The sequence below is a fragment of the Anser anser genome (assembly GCF_964211835.1).
Source record: "Anser anser genome assembly, chromosome: 17".
Lineage (NCBI taxonomy): Eukaryota > Metazoa > Chordata > Aves > Anseriformes > Anatidae > Anser > Anser anser.
The window spans coordinates 2,766,499-2,783,732 of record NC_139738.1 but is presented as its reverse complement, the minus strand read 5'-3'; the positions used below and the strand labels follow the sequence as shown (position 1 = coordinate 2,783,732).

General features: G+C 54.8%; 1 protein-coding gene across 1 annotated transcript; it reads left to right on the top strand.

Moving 5' to 3' along the window:
* The first annotated feature begins 1,455 nt into the window (after nucleotides 1-1,455).
* VWA1 (von Willebrand factor A domain containing 1) lies at nucleotides 1,456-16,335 on the top strand. Its single transcript, XM_083802498.1, has 6 exons — nucleotides 1,456-2,041; nucleotides 7,623-8,186; nucleotides 11,518-11,796; nucleotides 12,571-12,843; nucleotides 13,113-13,382; nucleotides 14,037-16,335. The coding sequence occupies exons 1-6, from the start codon at nucleotides 1,969-1,971 to the stop codon at nucleotides 14,075-14,077; spliced, it is 1,500 nt and encodes a 499-aa protein (XP_083658624.1). The 5' UTR covers nucleotides 1,456-1,968; the 3' UTR covers nucleotides 14,078-16,335.
* Nucleotides 16,336-17,234: the final 899 nt, after the last annotated feature.

The window sequence follows — 17,234 nt, the reverse complement described above, 5'->3', positions numbered from 1 at the left end:
CCCTTCTATGCAAAGAGTTCCTTGGGAAGTGAGTAATAAAAGGAAATCATCTCCACGTCCCCACCAGCCATAGTTGAGCACTGGGAGTCAGACCCATGAAATTTCTACTGCTCTGTCCTCTGTGACTGCAGACGGGGAAGTTGAGGCAGTTTGGGAGCACCATTCGCGGTGTGACTTGCTTTGTGGAATTTTCCCCCAAAAGTTTGCTTGTTGAAAGAGGCTACATCCTGACAGCTCCCCTTGTGGAGCACCTGCACGTCCTACTGCCCTCATGAGCTCTGTTAAACGAGCACAGCTCCCTGTCGGGGCCCACAGCAGCCAGCATTTGGCCACCTCTGCCATCACACCAGGATCCAGGCGCCTTCTTCAAGGGGATCTTGTAGGCCATACGATGTAGGTATCAGAGCAGGGATAATAATAACACTTATTCCAGCCTGCATGAATCGGTGGCTGAGGCTGAGTCCTTCCCCTGAGTCCACGATCGCCGGGTGTGAGGCACCATACAACCCGGCGCTGGGTACCCGGCACCGGGGCTGGGAGGAGAAGCACAAACAAGTGCCCCTGACGTTTCGCTGGCTGCCTCCGAGGGTTCTCGGTTGGATCTCATTTCTTAGGCTTTCCATTTGCTTGATGAGTTTGGATATGATTTTTTCCGTCCTGCACAGCTCCTTGGCTCAGAAATCCTGCTCACTTTTTTTTTTTTTTCTTTCTGTTATAGCTCCCAGGAGAGGTAAAATCAAATTGGGGGAAATATGGCTCACTGGCTTCAGAAATCCCACCGGCTTCTAAACTTTCCTCCTTTGCTATTTTTTATCCTGTCTGGCTGGTCACTCCCCATGTTAGAGGAGATGACGATCAATTGGTCTCCTCACAACCAGCTGTGATTTTCCAGCTTTTCCTTACTAGTAATGTCTTGGATCTGTCCAGAAGTACTACATTCATATATGTTTTTTCCACTGCTGGCGATAGGAGTTAGCTAAACATTTTCTTTTTCTTTATTTCCTTGCAAAAATCTATCCCCTGCAGGGTGGCAAAAATTCAAGAGAGAAGCAGCACAGGACTTCGTACTGCAGAAGCCCCCCCAGGGCTGTGGCTGGGACGAGGATGCCAGGTTAAACCACACAAACTCCCCGCTCTCAGGCAGAGGGGATCCAGACAAACAGGGCGACCCAAAAGTGGGGAAAAAAGGGCAGGGGAATATCGTCACCTCCTCCTGCGGCAGCCAGCAGCAGAGGTGTGGGTGGCTGGGCAGGCAGGAGAAGGGAAGCAAGGTTTGGTCAGGACTTTTGCACATTGGCAAGAGTCTCCTCTAGGGGAAATAACGAGAGGGTAAATGCTGGTGGGGGTTTTTGGTACGTGCTCTCAGCTGCTGCCTTGGGCTGGGACGCACTGGGTAGCGCTAGGACCTGGGCAGCTCTCCTCCTGCCTCCTCCCAAAGGATTAGCCAATATTCCCAGGGCAGGGCGCACTCCTCCAGCCTTGCTACTTTTTCTTTCCTCTATATACGTGTTTTTTTTTTCTTCTTCTAGCTCATTCCAGAACGGAGAGAGCAGCTTTGGATTTCTCCGAGCGTCTCTCTCTCTCTCTCTTTTTCCCGTTTGGTTTTTTTTTTCTTCCCCTTGCAGCTGGAGCGCTGCCAGTGTCTCGCAGGGCCGGTGGTTTATCTGCAGGCGCAGATTTCGCACCCCAGCCCAGCAGCAAGCAGGCTGCCTGCGAGCCATCCCCGGCAGCAAGCAGGGTGTGCGCCCCGGGGGTGAGGGGAGAAGGGCAATAAAAGACTCGGGGATCTCACTGCAGCCCAGAAAAATAAAGGAGAGTTCGGTTCTCTCGGCATGAGCAGCGTCCGAGCGGCACCCCGGGACCTGCTGGATCCTTGCACGTAATATGACCGATGTCGAGCCTCTCGTCTGCCTCCCCAGAGCCGAGCTTTTGGATTTAAGGTAGCTGGCCCAAGGAGCAGCCCTCGCAATGTTGGCCGAGGCAGCGCTTGCGCTCGGTGTCTGGCTGCAGCTGGCGGCGGGGCAGGAGGCACCTGGCAGAGGTGAGTGCCCGCGCAGCCGCGTCCCCACCGCTGCCCCCAGGCCCTCCTGGGTGGAAACCGAACCCAAATTACGCCGCTGCCTTAGCTGGGTGGTTATACGCCTGGGTGGTTATACGTGGAGGTTGCTTTGCTGGCGCCGGGACGGAATGAGGGAGAGCTGCTCTAAAATCGCCGCGTTAGAAAGAAAACTTATCTCCCTCGTTTCCAGCAGCGGCAAAGAAGCTGGATCAGAAGGTGGCGGAGTTCAGTGTAACTGTGTGGCAAGTCCTGACCCCTCTGTCCCCATGCACGGGGCACCCCGAGTAAGAGAAGTGAAAGCAGTGACTGATCCTGTACCCCTCCTGTTGCTCTCCACCTCGTCTCTGTGACTTAATCTTGGTGTTTCCTCCTTACAATGCTTTCTGTTGGCTGCTGCTCAGGGAAACGATTGTGGGTCGGTGTCACACACCTGACAGCGGGGCGGGGGGCGTGCAGGAGGTGAATGTCGTGTCCCCGGGCAGTGCTGGGCAGGGGCTGCTCAGCCCCACTGGTGCGGTTGGGGCTGCTCCGGGCTGCTGCACCCGGTTTTCCCTGGAGTTTGTACTCGGGAAGTGTGATCCAGTGTGAAAGGAGACGTGAGCTGCTGGTCTGCGGGACAGATCCTCAGCCCCAGGCAGCAGCCCTGGCTGCTGGGGGCTGTTTCCTCGCCTGGTGCACAGACCAGCCCGTGGCCGTGGCTGGGATCCCGTTACAGGGACTGGATTCTGTCCATGGGTGACACATACTAGGGTCTGGAGATGCAGGCTGGTGCAGGAATCGTGCTGCTGCCTCTGGCGTGCTCACAGTGCTCCGTGTCCGCCCGGGCAGCAGTCATCCCCACCATCCCTCCCCAGCCCAGGCTACAAACCACGCTCAGACCTTCAGGGCAGGTGAGAAAGCAAGCTGTGACGTTCCCGAGGGGCTGTGCCTTGCTCCAGATGTGTTACCCACAGGCTGCTTTTGGCTCGCAAACTGCCGGCTGCGCGTAGAGGAAAGGAGCCTGCCGGTGGGCAGGGTGCCCGCTCCCTGCGGCTTTCACCTGGGGGCCTCCTGGGCTGCTCCCAAAAGCAACCCTGAGCAAACAGCCGGGCTGGCGGGGCTCCTGGGCACGGCCTGCCTCTTGCCTGGAGCTGCTGTGATGTGCCTCATCTTGCGAGGAGGGAAACCATTGGAGCCACGAGGATGCACGGCCCTAACTCTGTTTCCTGGGGTCTTGGTGGCTTTGTTAGCTGCAGGGGACAAAGAGAGGGCAGTGCTGGGTGGCCAGCGGTGCTACGCGGTCAGGATGGCTGGCTTTTGTAGGCTGATGGCTACTGAGCGCAGCAAGGCAGAGCAATGCGTGGCCAGCTCCACCACTTGCCTCTCTGGGTCCAGATTCAGATTGGCGTGAAGTCCCCCCGGCCGGTAGTTTAGGTTTGGGTAAGCGAAACGCGGGCTGCCGTCACCTGGCCGCCCTGGACTTGCACCAGCAGAACAAGACGCCAGCATCCCTCTCTGCCACGTGCAGCCACTGGCACCTGGCAGAAAAGAGTTGGGCACTTCTACAAAGTGCAGAAGCGGGTCGCAAAGCAGCCGGTGTTACATTTTGGGGATGGAAAGACCCACGGACACCGCTCCCCAGCGCTCCTCCCACGGGGAGGCACGGGCCGTGCTCTTCGGCCTCTGCGCTCAGCTCCGCTTGCTGAGAGATGTTGTCGCTTTGCGTGGCCAAATAGTAAGAAGGGAAGACAAACGAGGAATTTAAAACGTAGTTAACTGAGACAGGACGCGATCTTTTTTGGCTGTCGAGCCCTTTTTGCTCTGCGCATTGCGAGTCCCACGCAAATCAGGCACGTGGCGTGCCTGCAGGTCCCAGCTGAGGGCGCGGGGAGCTCTTGGAGCGGATGTCTCCTGTCAGCGTCTCGGTGCAGGACGCACAAGTCTGGCTGTCTTCCTCCTGGAAAAGCCAAACATTTAAATAGGCAGCACCGGGACTCCACGGAGACATTTTGCTTCCTTATCGACCCCTTCAAAACCCTCCTTTGCACGGCTGGTCCCTGCCGATCGACCGGGTGCCGGCTGGAGGGTGACAAAAGGATGCTGCCAGGCTTTCTCTGCTGTTCCCTAAGCTTCTCCCGTGCTGGGCAGCAGGGGTAGCACGGGCCCTGGCGTTATTCCTTGTTCCTCAGAGCACAGGCTGATGGTGCAGGAGGCAGGGAGGTTCCAGTGGGTGTCCCCTATCCCCAAACCCCACAAAAGTGGGGAATCTCCCTTTGGTGTCCAGCCAAGCAGCCGATGCTCTTTTGCTGAAAAGCAAGGAGACGGCTCGAAAACAGCAGCTGCTTGCGTAAGGCAGGGATTTGCTGGTGACAAATCCCTGCCGCCCCACCTCTGGCACGGGGGAGATGTTTGTGTTGGAGGGAGGACAAAGAACAACAAGGAGGACGAGGGAACTGAAAGGCGAGACCCAAAGGGACCGACGGAGCTGTGCCCAGGCACTTCACTGCATCCCTGCAGTGAGAATTTGTCTAGAGTTTAGGGGGGATCCTTTCTACTGACCAAGTCCGTCGGGGAGGAATTTCTTTCCGCCTTATTCAGGGCTGAAACGGCTGTGATGGTGTTGGCCTGATCGCAGCCCATCCGCACAGACGGCTCCCAAAATACCACCCTGCCCACCCGCACAACTCGCCTTTGGTAACCATTTGCTGCCAACCCATGCTTTCCACCCCCCACCCCCCCGGCGGGACCCGGCGGTGTCAAGCTGCAGCTCTCCCTGCGCAGTTTCCTAACCCACGCAGCTATTTCCAGCCCCGACGGGGCAGACCGGCGTGCGCAGGATGCCGAATTACACCTGCCTCTCCCAGCGCCCCGCAGCTGCAGGGCACGCTCGAGTGCCATTTGACAGCAGCTTGGCTCTTGGCTCTCCTTCGGGATTCTCCTCCCTTAGCAGGTGCTTCGTGGGCTTTGTCACCCCCGTGTGCCCCCCTCCGGGGGTCACTCTGGCACACCGAGGGGTGCATCCCTAGCTCCCCTTGCATGTGCTGCTGCACGTGACCTTGTTTTCCACTGGTGAGCGATGTCCTTTGGCCACCGATCGCTGCCCTGCCAGGGCCAGCCGCCTTCACAGCTGCTTGTTGCAACACTCAGGAAACAAACGGCCCTGCTCGGAGTAGCGGGGAGCAGAGGGGAGAAACGGGGACAGAAGATTTCTTGCTGGGAAGAGGCAATCGCCTTGCCAATATTTCTCGCTGCGTCTTGCCAGCCAAGTCAGTGGCTTGTACCTCTTCCAGCGGAGGGGGAAGCAGAGGGCCGTGGCTACGTGCCTGGGCTTCGTGCAGCCAGAAGCTCGGAGCAGAGCCGCTGCTGCCCTGGGGAGGCAGGAGCTGGAGGAGCCCATGGCAGGGACCTGGAGCCCCCAGGTGATGTGACACACACACATCGCTGCTCGCCGTGGGCCGGAGGGAAAGCTGGCTGGCCCTCGCTTTTATTTTCTGCTCCGCTCCGAGTGCCGGGCTGCTGGGCGTGTGCCCGCAGCACGGGGCTGAGCCGTGCTGGGTCACGCAGAGCTGGCCGCCATCCACTTCTGCCTCCTCCTGGCATCTCCCGCTTAGTCACCTCCAAGTAACTTCGACGGTCTCTCCATTTCTGGAGGCTCCACCTGATTCCTCCCCTTGTTTCGTCATGGCTCTGGTATGGGTCTGCGCTCGCAGCCAGCCCCTCACGCAGGGGCGAGCTGAGGGACCCCTTCCTGGGCTTGCCCCGCTCTCCGTAGCAGCAAGGGGCCCCCGCGTCCCGGCTGCACATCTGTAGGCGGCACGTCCACGAGAAGTCTGGGCCAAGAGGATCGAGCCCCCCGTGGCTCAGTCCTGAGCCGCTTCTCTGCCCTCTCTTTTCCCCCTGCCCTGGGTTTGCCGTCTCGTGGCGGCTCCTTGGCGCGCTCCCCTGGAGGGGCTCGGCACCCCGGCTCCTTGCGGCTGTCTCTGGGCCTGCCTTGGCGTGTCTCTCTGCAGGGGCAGAGCTGTTTGCACGAGCCGTCTCCTCGGAGCAATTAATTTTACGGGAGCCTTTCCATCCAGCTCTCCGCTGCCCTGTGGTTTTGGCTCCCGCGCGTGGCTCCAGCGCCCAGCCATTGTGCCCGGAGCCTGCATTGCTCGGCCACCCCGCGTTCCCCGTCCCTTCCCGGATGGAGGAGCCCAAACGGGCTGCCAGAGGTCACCGGTCCAAGGCTTTTTCTCCCTTCTTGTGCCTCGAAAGCCATCAGAAAGCAGGGTGGCGCTTAAAAGGATTCCAGATTCGTTACTGATATTCCAGCTGCTGTAATTCTCTCAGGCTCCAAGAGTGGAAGGAGTCCTCTATGTGTCCGTGCTTCCACATGGGGTTTTAATTGAAATGGTAAGAAAATGGGTCAGACGGAGAGGGCCACACCCTCATAGCTTTCTCTTCTTGCCGTGGGGCACCCTTCTGCACCAAGGGGGGTGTGCAGCCCCTTCCCAGCCACCTTCCAGAGACCCTGGCGTAGGGGTGCAGCAGGGGAGGGCAGGCAGGTGTGTTCGGAGGGGCGAGGGAAGATGTGGCACGAATGATGTGGGGAGGAGGGAGAGCCCCATCCTGCCAACATTGGCTTGAATCAGGGATTTTTCTGCCAGGCCTGTGTGGACCACAGCCTTTGAACCGAGCCGCAGCCAGTTTGGAGAACCGGCCGTCTCTCTTGGGAGAGCAGAGCCAGCAGTTTTTCTCATTAACTCCCTTTATCGCTTCTTTCGTTTCCAAATATGGCTCACTTTGCTTCCAGACGCTGCCGTGGCCCTGAGCTGGGAGATGCAGGCCCACGACCTCGGCAGACGCTCTCCTCCTTGGGACCAGCTCCTTCCCCCGGGGGTGCTGCACCTTCACCCACAGCCCTGGCCGGCCGCGGGGATCCCTGGCACAGGGCAGGGGTGAGCTGTTGGCTGGTGTCAGGAATGGTCCCAGCTCCAGGAACGTGGCCGCATCCAGCTCGGAGCACGAAGTGCTCGAGAGCAGCCTGTGCTGAGTAACGAGAGGTGTCAGCGCCGGCAGGAGCAGCTCAGAGCTTAGAAGCATTTTTTTTTTTTTGCAGGAGCTGGGCTCGTGGGTTTGCTTTTGGCTCTACCCTGGCTCCTGTGCTTGATTTCCTGCCTCTAAATAGGACTTTAAAACAAACTTGGCAACGAAGCCTGGAGAGCGGGGAGCCAATGCTCCTCTCCCTGCTCCTGGAGAGCACCGCCACAGCTCGGTGCATCTTCAGCCTTACCTCTGAACCACGATCGATCCAGGGCGAATGCAGGTTTTTGGATCTCAGAGGACTCGGGAGCCAGTTTTCTGTTCCCAACAGCTTTTTTTGGTAACGTACTTTAAAACAAAAGGTGCTGAGAGAACTTGGTTTGTGAATGGCCACAGGCGAACCCATGAGTAATGCTTCAGTGCGTCTCAAAGGCTTCGGCAAAGCCCAGCTGTGGTCAGAGAGATGAGTCCAAGCAAAGCCACCCAGGAGATGGGGTGAGGGGTTTCGCTAGATGTGAGAACAACAAAAAAAAATAACACCCCCTTTCTCTTCCCTTGCCAGGTGCCCAGCCCTCCATCTCCAACTCGGAGGGAGACATCCTCTTCTTGCTGGACAGCTCTGGCAGCGTCTCCTACTACGAGTTTTCCAAGGTGAAGGAATTCATGTGGGACCTTGTGCGGCCTTTCGCCTTTGGCCCCAACGACGTGCAGACCAGCATCATCCACATCAGCACCACCCCCACCATGGAGTTCCCCTTCGACCGGTACCAGTCGCGTGGGGCGGTGCAGCAAGCCATCCGCGACACCCAGCAGCTCATGGGCGACACCAACACGGGCCAAGCGCTCTCCTACGCCAAGGAGAAGTTCTTCAGCAACGAGGCCGGTGCCCGGCCGGACGTGCCCAAGGTTCTGGTTTGGGTGACGGATGGTTTCTCCACCGATGACATCTCCGAACCCATGCAGCTCCTGAAGGACATGGGGGTGACGGTGTTCATCGTCAGCACCGGGCGGGGGAATTACCTGGAGCTCTCTGCTGCTGCCAGCCAGCCTCCCGAGAAGCACCTGCACTTTGTGGACGTGGACGACCTGCCCATCATCACGAAGGAGCTTCGGGACGCCATGCTAGGTACGGCGGGGCTGGGCTGTGGTCTCTGGGAGTCTGCAGCAGGCGCAGGCAGTGTGAGAGCCCCCCCAAACCAGCACTCCTGATCCGCAGCAGCAGGTTTATGCACTGCACGCCCCAAATGGAAGCTGTGTGCCTGGGGAGGGTTTGGCCCTGCCCGCACCCTCGTGTGCAGGCACGGTGCTGGCACGCAGCGAGGCACCCAGCCCCTGCCTACAAGAGGCTGGCAGTCGCTGCTCCCTCACCACCAGCAATTAGGGATGATGGTTGTTGCTATCAGCATTACGACTGTAGCACAGGAATGTTTTTGCTCCATAAATCCCCTGTTGTAACGTGTTCTGCATCTGCCAGATGTACAGACCAGCGCAGAAACTCCCAGCCCAGCATGCTGGGCTCAGCAGGGCAGCTGCTCTCCGCTGCTAGCACGGCTGTGGCTGTGCAGAGAGCAAGATCAGGCAGCAGAGCTGCTTTTTCAGCAGCCCCGTGTTTTAAAGCAGCTAGGGAATGGTCTAAGGAGACCCAAAGCCAGGACCTGGGCCAAGAGATGAGCCAGCAGGAATGCCGCACGCTGCACTGCGTGATGCGTGTCCTCCGCGCAGCTCGAGTGCCCTCGCGGTGGGAGCGGCTGTGATGGCAAAGCAGGGGCTCTGCCTCGGCCTCCCAGATGCCTCCGGGTTTGTTTGGAAAGCTGAGCAGGTTACTAGGACTTTGCAGACTTTCCATTCATTTTATGGAGGCTCTCTTCCCCGCTGGAGATCCTGTTTTAATTCCTCTCTTGGCTTCTGCTGTGTGAGTCCGTCAGAGCTGGCTGTGGCGTGTCCAAGTAACCCTTTCTGCAGAACCCTCCCTCTGTCGCAATTTCTTCCCATTTCCAGCCCGTGCCATTTAGCAAATCACGCCCAGGGACCACATTCCCTTCCACTGTCCCATAGGAGCATGGGGCAGTACCAGCAGTCCTTCTGCTCTGCCACACAAACCCCCAGATGTTTCCTTTCAAATGTCTGTTTCAGTTTCTCGTGCATCCCAAATCCCGATGGTATAAAACAGCATCATTAAAGGAGGAATCCACTGCGTATCACTGCAGCACAAGATTGTCTTGAAGATCGTAAGATCTGCAAAGCTAATAAATACTTTTCTGTGCCCCAGGGCAACATTCTTTGCATCCACCAGGACTAAAACCTAGTAGTGTGGGATTTTCATGGAAGGTGAAATTCCCAAGTGAATCCAGGGGCTGGGGCTTTCAGGCATTAGTAACATCACCTCAGTTAGCCTTAATAAAACCACACATGGCTTGCCCCTTCCTGGAGGAGGCAGCCTTCATCACCACCCGTCCTGCTTCTGGACCTGTGTATATTGTGAAAGCAAGGCGTTCCTTTGGGATAACATCAGGTTCTGTGCTAGCATCCACTTGCTCTTCTCTCAGCCAGCAGAGCCAACAACCGCTGGCTCGTTTCATCCTCTGGCACCGTCTTCTGAGCCCAGTCCTGCAGGAGCCCACCTGCCCAGCAGCCCCAAGACATCAGCCGCTTCCCGTGCAGATTTCTGGTCTGAAACATATCACCCCTTCCATATCAAAGCAGGGAAATAAAACACGAAGCAGAGGTGGTTTGTCCCAAGGCCCAGCTGAAGTTCTGCAGAGGGGATCGTGGATCCAGGGCAGAAGGGGTTCATCTGCTGCCTGACTGTGTTCCTTGCACACACCATAAAAGCAGCAGCGTTCCAGCAAGTCTAATCTTGACCTGCCAGCATTCATGGGATGCCAGCAAGCTCGCGGCCGCGGAGCGGTGCTTCTGTGTCCACGCTCATCCTGCGTGAGTCACCACGGGTGGGAGGCAAGTGGGTCCAAGCTGTCCCCGAGCGCTCCTAGAAGGGCACTGCCCGGGTCCAACACCAAAGGATAACACACTGCTTCTTCCCAGCAACGTGGAGGGGCTGAGAAGGAAACCACGGGCATCTGTTTCCTGGGGTTAATGGCCCTCTTTAATGGTCAGGGCATCTGTAATCTGGCAGCAAGAGGCTGCCTGCAGCACGTCCCTCAGGTGCTGCACCCCATCACTTTAATCCTCCTGATTTATTCGCAGCATCCCTGTGCCCTGCCTCCAAGCTCATTCATTTCCATTCCTGCAGCTTTTGGCAAGGTTTTTGGCACCGGGACCTTTCCTCTGTTCCCAGTTCCTCCGTGGCTTGGCCCCTGGCAGTCGTGGGGCTCACAGGAGGCTGCGGAGCCCCAGGTCCATGGTGCTGCCTCCTCCCGCTGCTGCTGGCGGGGGCACAGCGGAGGGGAGCGCTCCTGCCTCCCCCAGAGCCAAGCAACAGCTCAGAGGAAAAAAATGAGGCTGCTTTGCTCGGTGCGGGGAGCTTGGTGGGGATGCCAGCAGCTCCGAGGAGGAGAGCTGGTCTTATCCCAGCCTGGACAGTGGCTGCCCACTGTTCCCTTGCAGATCTGGGGCAGATTTTTGTGCCCCCATGTGATGGGCAGCCGATGAGGACTACCTGCGTTACTCTGCGAAGTGTTTGGGCTGGAGCTGGAGGGTGCCTTAAGAAGGTTTCAGGAGTGAGACTGCGCAGAGCAAATGCAGTTCTTAAAGGCTCAAGCTGCTTTTAAAAATCGAGCTGCTTTCTGCCTCCCTGTGCCACTTCCCCAGAGCTAGACGCAAAGTCCTGGGTGTTCCTGCCCGCCCTGGGCAGGGAGCAGGGGGATTCTGCGCAGGTTGGGCTCAGGACACCGAGCGTGGCTGAACGGTCGGGTGCCAGAGGGGTCTGGGAGAAGCGTGGGGCTCCGGCAGAGCTGCCCACGCCTGGCACAGGGGGTCCAGAGCACAAAGGTATCGCCAGCCTCGGAGAGACGCCTGCGTGCAGGGGCGGAGAGGGGCGAGCACAAGAGCGCCTCTGACCGCTGAATGTCATGGAACAACGGAGCTCTGTGAGACGCCGCGGGGAGAAACCACAGCCGGGATGAACTCAGCAAGTGCTGGATGGTCCCAGGCTGCTGCCCCTTCCTCCTGGCTGTGGGGTCATTACAGGATGAGATTTGGGGGTTTGGGTTCAGTAGGAGGGGCTCCGTTCAGCAAAAAGGCCTTGTCCAAGGGGTAGGAGTGGGGTGAAAATCCACGCGTTGCCACCTTGGTTTCCATTTGCTTTCTGGTTTTGAAGCTTTGTGCTTGGCTTCGAGGATTTGGGTTTGTGCTCCTGAACCTTTCAGAGTCTTGGTGACTCTGCTGTCATCCGGTGTCCCTGTGGGCCCCATCTCCTGTCCAAAGGACCTGTATTTTTGGTGTGCCGTATTCTGTATATAAATGCCACTGCTGATTTCTTGCTTCTCCTTCTCTCCCAGAGGTTATCCAAGCAAATCGGCTCCACGCAGTGGATATCACCTCAAGCAGCTTCCGTCTGATGTGGCCCAAATTCCTCTCCCAAGAAACTGGCTACTACACCCTGGAGTACGCCCCGACAAACAATCTGGCAGGCAAGAGGACAACGCAACTGTCTGGGGCTCACACCAGCTTCACACTGAGCAACCTCGCACCAGAAACCACTTACGAGGTGGCACTTGTTCCTGAATCCAACGTCCACTACTTCCCTCCCCAGACAACAAGGGTCAACACCCTAGCAGGTAAAATGCGCTCAGTCATGACCAAGGTGGGAGGCTCTGCTGTGCCGAGCCTCACGGATGTAAAGCCAGCAGGACAGCCCCTGGTCTGCATCCCGCAGCCTCCTGGTCTGGCTGGGGGAGGCAGAAGGTTGGAGCCTGGCCACACCAGACCAAGGAGAAGGCGTCTTTTTGCTGGCACTCAGCTCACTCTTTCCTTAGAGAGATGTTCTGCCCTGCTCAGAACAGGCGATAAGATGTGATGGCCAGGAGATGCCCTTCCGACCTTAAAATCTGTGGATTTGGAAGAAAGCAGAGCCCCTTGTCCTGGGGGAGAAAGGCAGGAGCTGCAGGCACAGCTAGGGGAGGGCAGTGCTCTGGAAACAGGAGCTTCTCCAGGCTGGGGTGACCACTGCTGCGGCATCCCTGCGTGAGAGGGAGGGCTTGGGGCAGCACCTGATTTTGACTCAGATTTATAGCAACATCTTAAAAAGCGGCACGCTGAAAATCTGAGCGGGGTGACAAAGTCAAGATGGACTTGCATCACATACTCATTTCCTGCATGCAAGAGCAGTTTGAGCTGTGTAGTTGTGCCCTCTCTACGCTGCACAGCTGGAGAAACCATTCCCTTAGAGCTGAGCTGGCGTGTGCTGACCTGGCTGACTCCAAACATCCACTTGCTGGGTAGTTCTTCCACCTCCTGGAAGCAAAACACGCTGCAAGTCAATTATACTCCCCTGAGAGCACCCCGATGCCATGAGTTACGTACTCATTCCCGTCTTTTTGCTCTGCTTTCAGAGGAAGTCACTCCTGCTCAGGTTCTCATCTCGGAGTCCAGCCCGCACAGCTTCCAGGTCAGCTGGGCTCCTACACCGGACAGCGTGGCCGCCTACCAGATCCTGTACGGGCCGCTCCCCGGGGACTCGGCGCAGCTGCTGGAGGTGGATGGCAAGCAAAACAGCACTGTGGTGGAGAACCTGGCCCCCAACACCACCTACCTGGTGACGGTGACCGCGATCTACAGGTCAGGAAAGGAGAAATCCCTGTCAGCTAAAGCATGCACTCAGGAAGGTGAGTGAGCAGCGCTCGCTGCTGAAAGGGAGGCGGGTGGGAGGGGGCCAGCAAGTACCTGACGGTGCCAACAGAAGGATTTTGTGCTGGTACCACAAGTTAAGGACTGACTGGGCTGAGGTTCTCCAGTGTGGAGACGTAGAGTGATGAGAAAGCCCAGGCTGGCTGGCCGCCCCTTCTCCTGAGTCCCCTCAGGAGCAACAGGGAGCCAAGCAGCGAGGACTGCTCCGTACAAATGTCACGCAATAACATGGAGCTTCTTTTTGCAGAGGGCTCCAAAGTGAGGCACCTTCGCTTCGAAGACATGGGCTCCAACACCCTGAAAGCCTCCTGGGACGCCGCTGACGGGAAGGTCCTGGGTTACCGAGTCAGGTGCCGGCGGCAAACGGGCCCTTCGTCCCTCATCAGCGTGTCGCCGCAGATCCACAGCGTGCTCCTCACCGACCTGCCTTCGGGCACCACCAACAAAGTGTGCGTGAAGCCCATGTACAAAAACCAGCCGGGCAAGGGGCTGTGCCGCATGGTGCGCATGCAGCCGGGTGAGTCGGGGTGCGAGGCAGGATCCTGGGGCCCTTTCACCAGGGGAAAGCGTCCCGAAGGGGACTCGGGTGGTGGAGATCCAGCACAGAGGAGCACTCGTGGCTGAAATGCCCTGTGCTCATCAGCCAGCTTGTCAACAAGGCTTCTTCACAGCTACCACCCCCGAGGGTGTTGCCCAAAGCTAGGCTTTTTCCCCTTTTTCTAAGAGCAATACTCCTCCTAGTGGCTTTGTGTTTGCAGGCAGGAGGAAAAGCGTGCAGGGGACTCCGTGGTGGTTTGGAATGACAGAGGCAGGGAGGACACAGCTAAAAGCTGGCATGGGCACTGAAGTGCAGTTTTAGGCTTTTGAACTCTTGGCTGCCCTTCACTTTTCAACACAGTAGGGTAAACACAGCCACTTAGGCACAAGGCATCTGCCTTCCTCCTTCCACTACCCAGAAGCCACTTAACTATGATGAAGCACAAAAGGATTTTCAAGAGGCTGAAGTAGGAGCTAAGAAGCAGCTGTCTGCCAGGGCAGAAGCACATCTTTTTTCCCAATAAGAGGTCAGAGCAGTGGTGATGGTGACCACAGGGTCATCTGGTCTCTGACTTATTCTGATTTGGAGATTGGGTAGATGAGACTGACGTTGTGCAATTTGTGTTCTTCCCAGCTACAGAAGCCCAAGGATATAGGCACAGACAGAGAGCATGACAGACCTGAGAGTGAACTGATCCCCCGCAGAGCAAAGGATCTCGCTTGGACAAAGACTTGGATAAAATGGAGGGGTCTGCAGAGGAAGCCAGAAAGCTCACGGATCGTTTCCCAGCCTGCACTGTCAGCTGAGCTGTCCTGGTTGTCACCTCGAAGGGCTGTCCTACGTCAAGTTCTTGCAAAGCTTAAAGATCTGGTTTGGCTGAATGGAACCAACAATCCAACTGCTAGATGCCAAATCTCTACCCTCTCTTGTACAAAAACATGCCTGACAAACAACAAACAAAAGCAACCCGATGAATCCTCACTATTGCTTGCTTATTTCCCATTCTCTATTTATTAAATTGATACAGTTGTATTTTTGCAGCCTATGAGCATGTTCAAGACACAGCTGTTTACTGCACTGGCCTTTTATTCTGGGCACCTGCACTCAGAGAGAGATTACAAACTGTCAATAGCCATTGATATTGGCAAAGAGCAGCTTTCCTCCAACTCATCCGGTGTATTCAATAGGTATTGCAAATTAGGCATCCCAGAAGTATAGCATCTCAGGGATGGAAGGTAAAAGCACTAGGAGAAAGAATAACATGTACAGAGAATGTACAGTACACAGAGGAGACATGGTCAAAGCCACCAGGATATCTGGGAAGAGGAAGAAAAGAGGTTATTAACCCACTTGGTCTGTGGCCAGGACATGGAAATGCTTTATAAAAGACCTGCCTTCCACAAAGTGCAAGAATAATCTAGTTTTCCCAGTTTTTTGGTTTGTGGCAGAGCTTGGTCGGTGAACTCTGAGGAATGGAACAACAGGACCATGCCAGGCCAGGGCTGACAAGTATTGTCGATGAGTGCTCTAGGAGAAAAGTTTGTTCACGTCTGCCTGCTGAATTCTTGAGTCTCATCAACACTGGCACTGGTGCTATGTTCGTCTGCTGCAGTAACTTACAGATCCCAGCTGGACTTTGAAGGATTCAGTTCCCCTGAGTCATTTGCCTTGGGATCTGATAACAGTCTGAGAGAGCATAAAACTCAGAAAACTTGGGAATTTGCTTCCCCGGCAGGCAACTCTAATCCAAAGCTTTCAGCCCTCAGCTGAGCTCAAGGAGCAGCAGTGAGTCCAGAAAGGCCAGGCTGTAAGGCCATCTAAAGCAGTTATTTTGGTTTCTCAATCAAACACGCACCTCCAAACAACACAACAGGGTACTACTGCCTGGATTGTGACCACTGAATTACTGTGGCATACCTGCAATCAGTCGCATCAAGTTAGGTATGAGTCTTGCCATCAGAGCAGCTATATTGAGATTAATTAGCCTGTTCTATGGCTAATTAGAGGCTGTAAGTCTCCAGCACTATCATTCCAGGCTCTGTCCTCTGTGCTCTGAAGACTCCTAAAACATCTTTAAATTGTCTTGTCCTGGGCTCCTACTCGGTGCTAAGCTTTAGCTACATTTAGAATTCAGGTTTTTATGGGAGAAGAATGAATCTGATTCTTTCCCTTTTTTTTTTTTTTTTTTCAAGCCCCACGCTTGAATTGGCTGTCACTAAGCTACTCTTCAGAAAGGGGAGCTGGAAGAAAGAAAAAAAAAAAAAAGACAATTTTAGTAGCTAGTGATAAAGCCATTTGAGAAGCACAGTTCCAAAATTTGGGGTTTATGGCTATAAAGAAATATAGCTACTCTTCTGGTAACCAAAACCAGCACCAGTGGGAACACCTTCCCTTGGTAATGCTTGCAATATTTTAAATTTATTGCTTATTTGTTTGACACACAGAACACTTTTTTTAAAGCCGTGCTTGGAAAGCCTCCATGCACTGTCATTCCAACCTGCAAACCCTCCGTAGCTCTGCTTATGGATTCCTTAAAATGAGTTCCTTTTGGAGCTGAGGGGAACTTTGTCACTGAGCTCCGAACTCGTCACGTCCAGGTTTATGGAACATTTGCCTTGGGCTGTCTCCTTGCACAGGAGGAAGGGATGGGAGGGAGATGAGTCATTCATTAACTCGATACGAAGATTTCTTATGATTTGTGTTTTCCTTTGGAATGTGTATTTGTGACTGATTAATCTTAATGGAGACTCTGTGCTGAGGGAAAGATAAAGCCTCTGGAAACTCTCACGCAATAAGGTATCTTGTTCAATCTTGCTGTAGGACAGAGATTGTTTAATTTTGCACAACTCCTGCATAGCTTACTAATACATTCAGATTCCCCCAATTGTAACGCACCCTTTTGAAGACAGTCAATTAAATATAAAATACAAGAGCTGTTGAATGATTCCTTCGTTCTTGATGGACAAATTGGTTAAATGTAGCTTTTGTTCAAAGGAGAGGTATGGGTTCAAAAGCTGGTATTCATCTCAATTTTAAATGACTTAAAAACAAGCATTCCACCCATGACTTCATAGTCTGGTTTACACGGAACTTCATCCCCACCCCTGCCAAAAAAAATGTCAGAAATATGTAGGCAGAAATATGTCAGTCTCAATAATGTTTCAGCTTCAGTGAATAAAAATTCCTTTACAAGAAGCCAAAAAATAAATGTCCCTTAAATCTTGTCTGAACAAGTAGTACTCATGAGCGTGAAAATTCCAAGCAGGGCAGGTAAGTTAAATTATTTTATATTTTTTAACTAAAGCCTAGTAATTTCTAGGGCTATTTAAGCATCTTCTCTGTATTGGTACAGTGGGTATGACACCTGAACACTTCTCTGGGATGAGAACACAAACCGTTGAGGCTGAGGATGATCTAGGCTGTATTCTGCGTTTCACACTATCTCAGACTTCAGGATTTTATATGTGAGCTTTATATGTTTCAGATTTTTACAGTTACTTTCCTTGCTTTTTCCTCTTCCCCCCATTTTCTCTTCCTCTCATGTTCATTACAAACATTACAAACAATTTGATTAGGATTAGTTTCTGCAAAGTGAGGTACGCCTCTGTATCAGCCACAAGCACAGGGATTCTTTTTCCTGGTTCAGGAGAAGGACAAATGAATAAAGCAGTCTGCTACATTGAAAAGAAAGGGCCACCTTCAGCAACAAGGTGTCTCCCGGGACCGATTAATGTCATCTCCATCACGGATTTGTTATTTCTAGAGAACCCAGGTGGGTGTGTTTGCATGCTGGTGGAGTTTGATGGATGCTGACTTCAGTCCTGGTCGGTA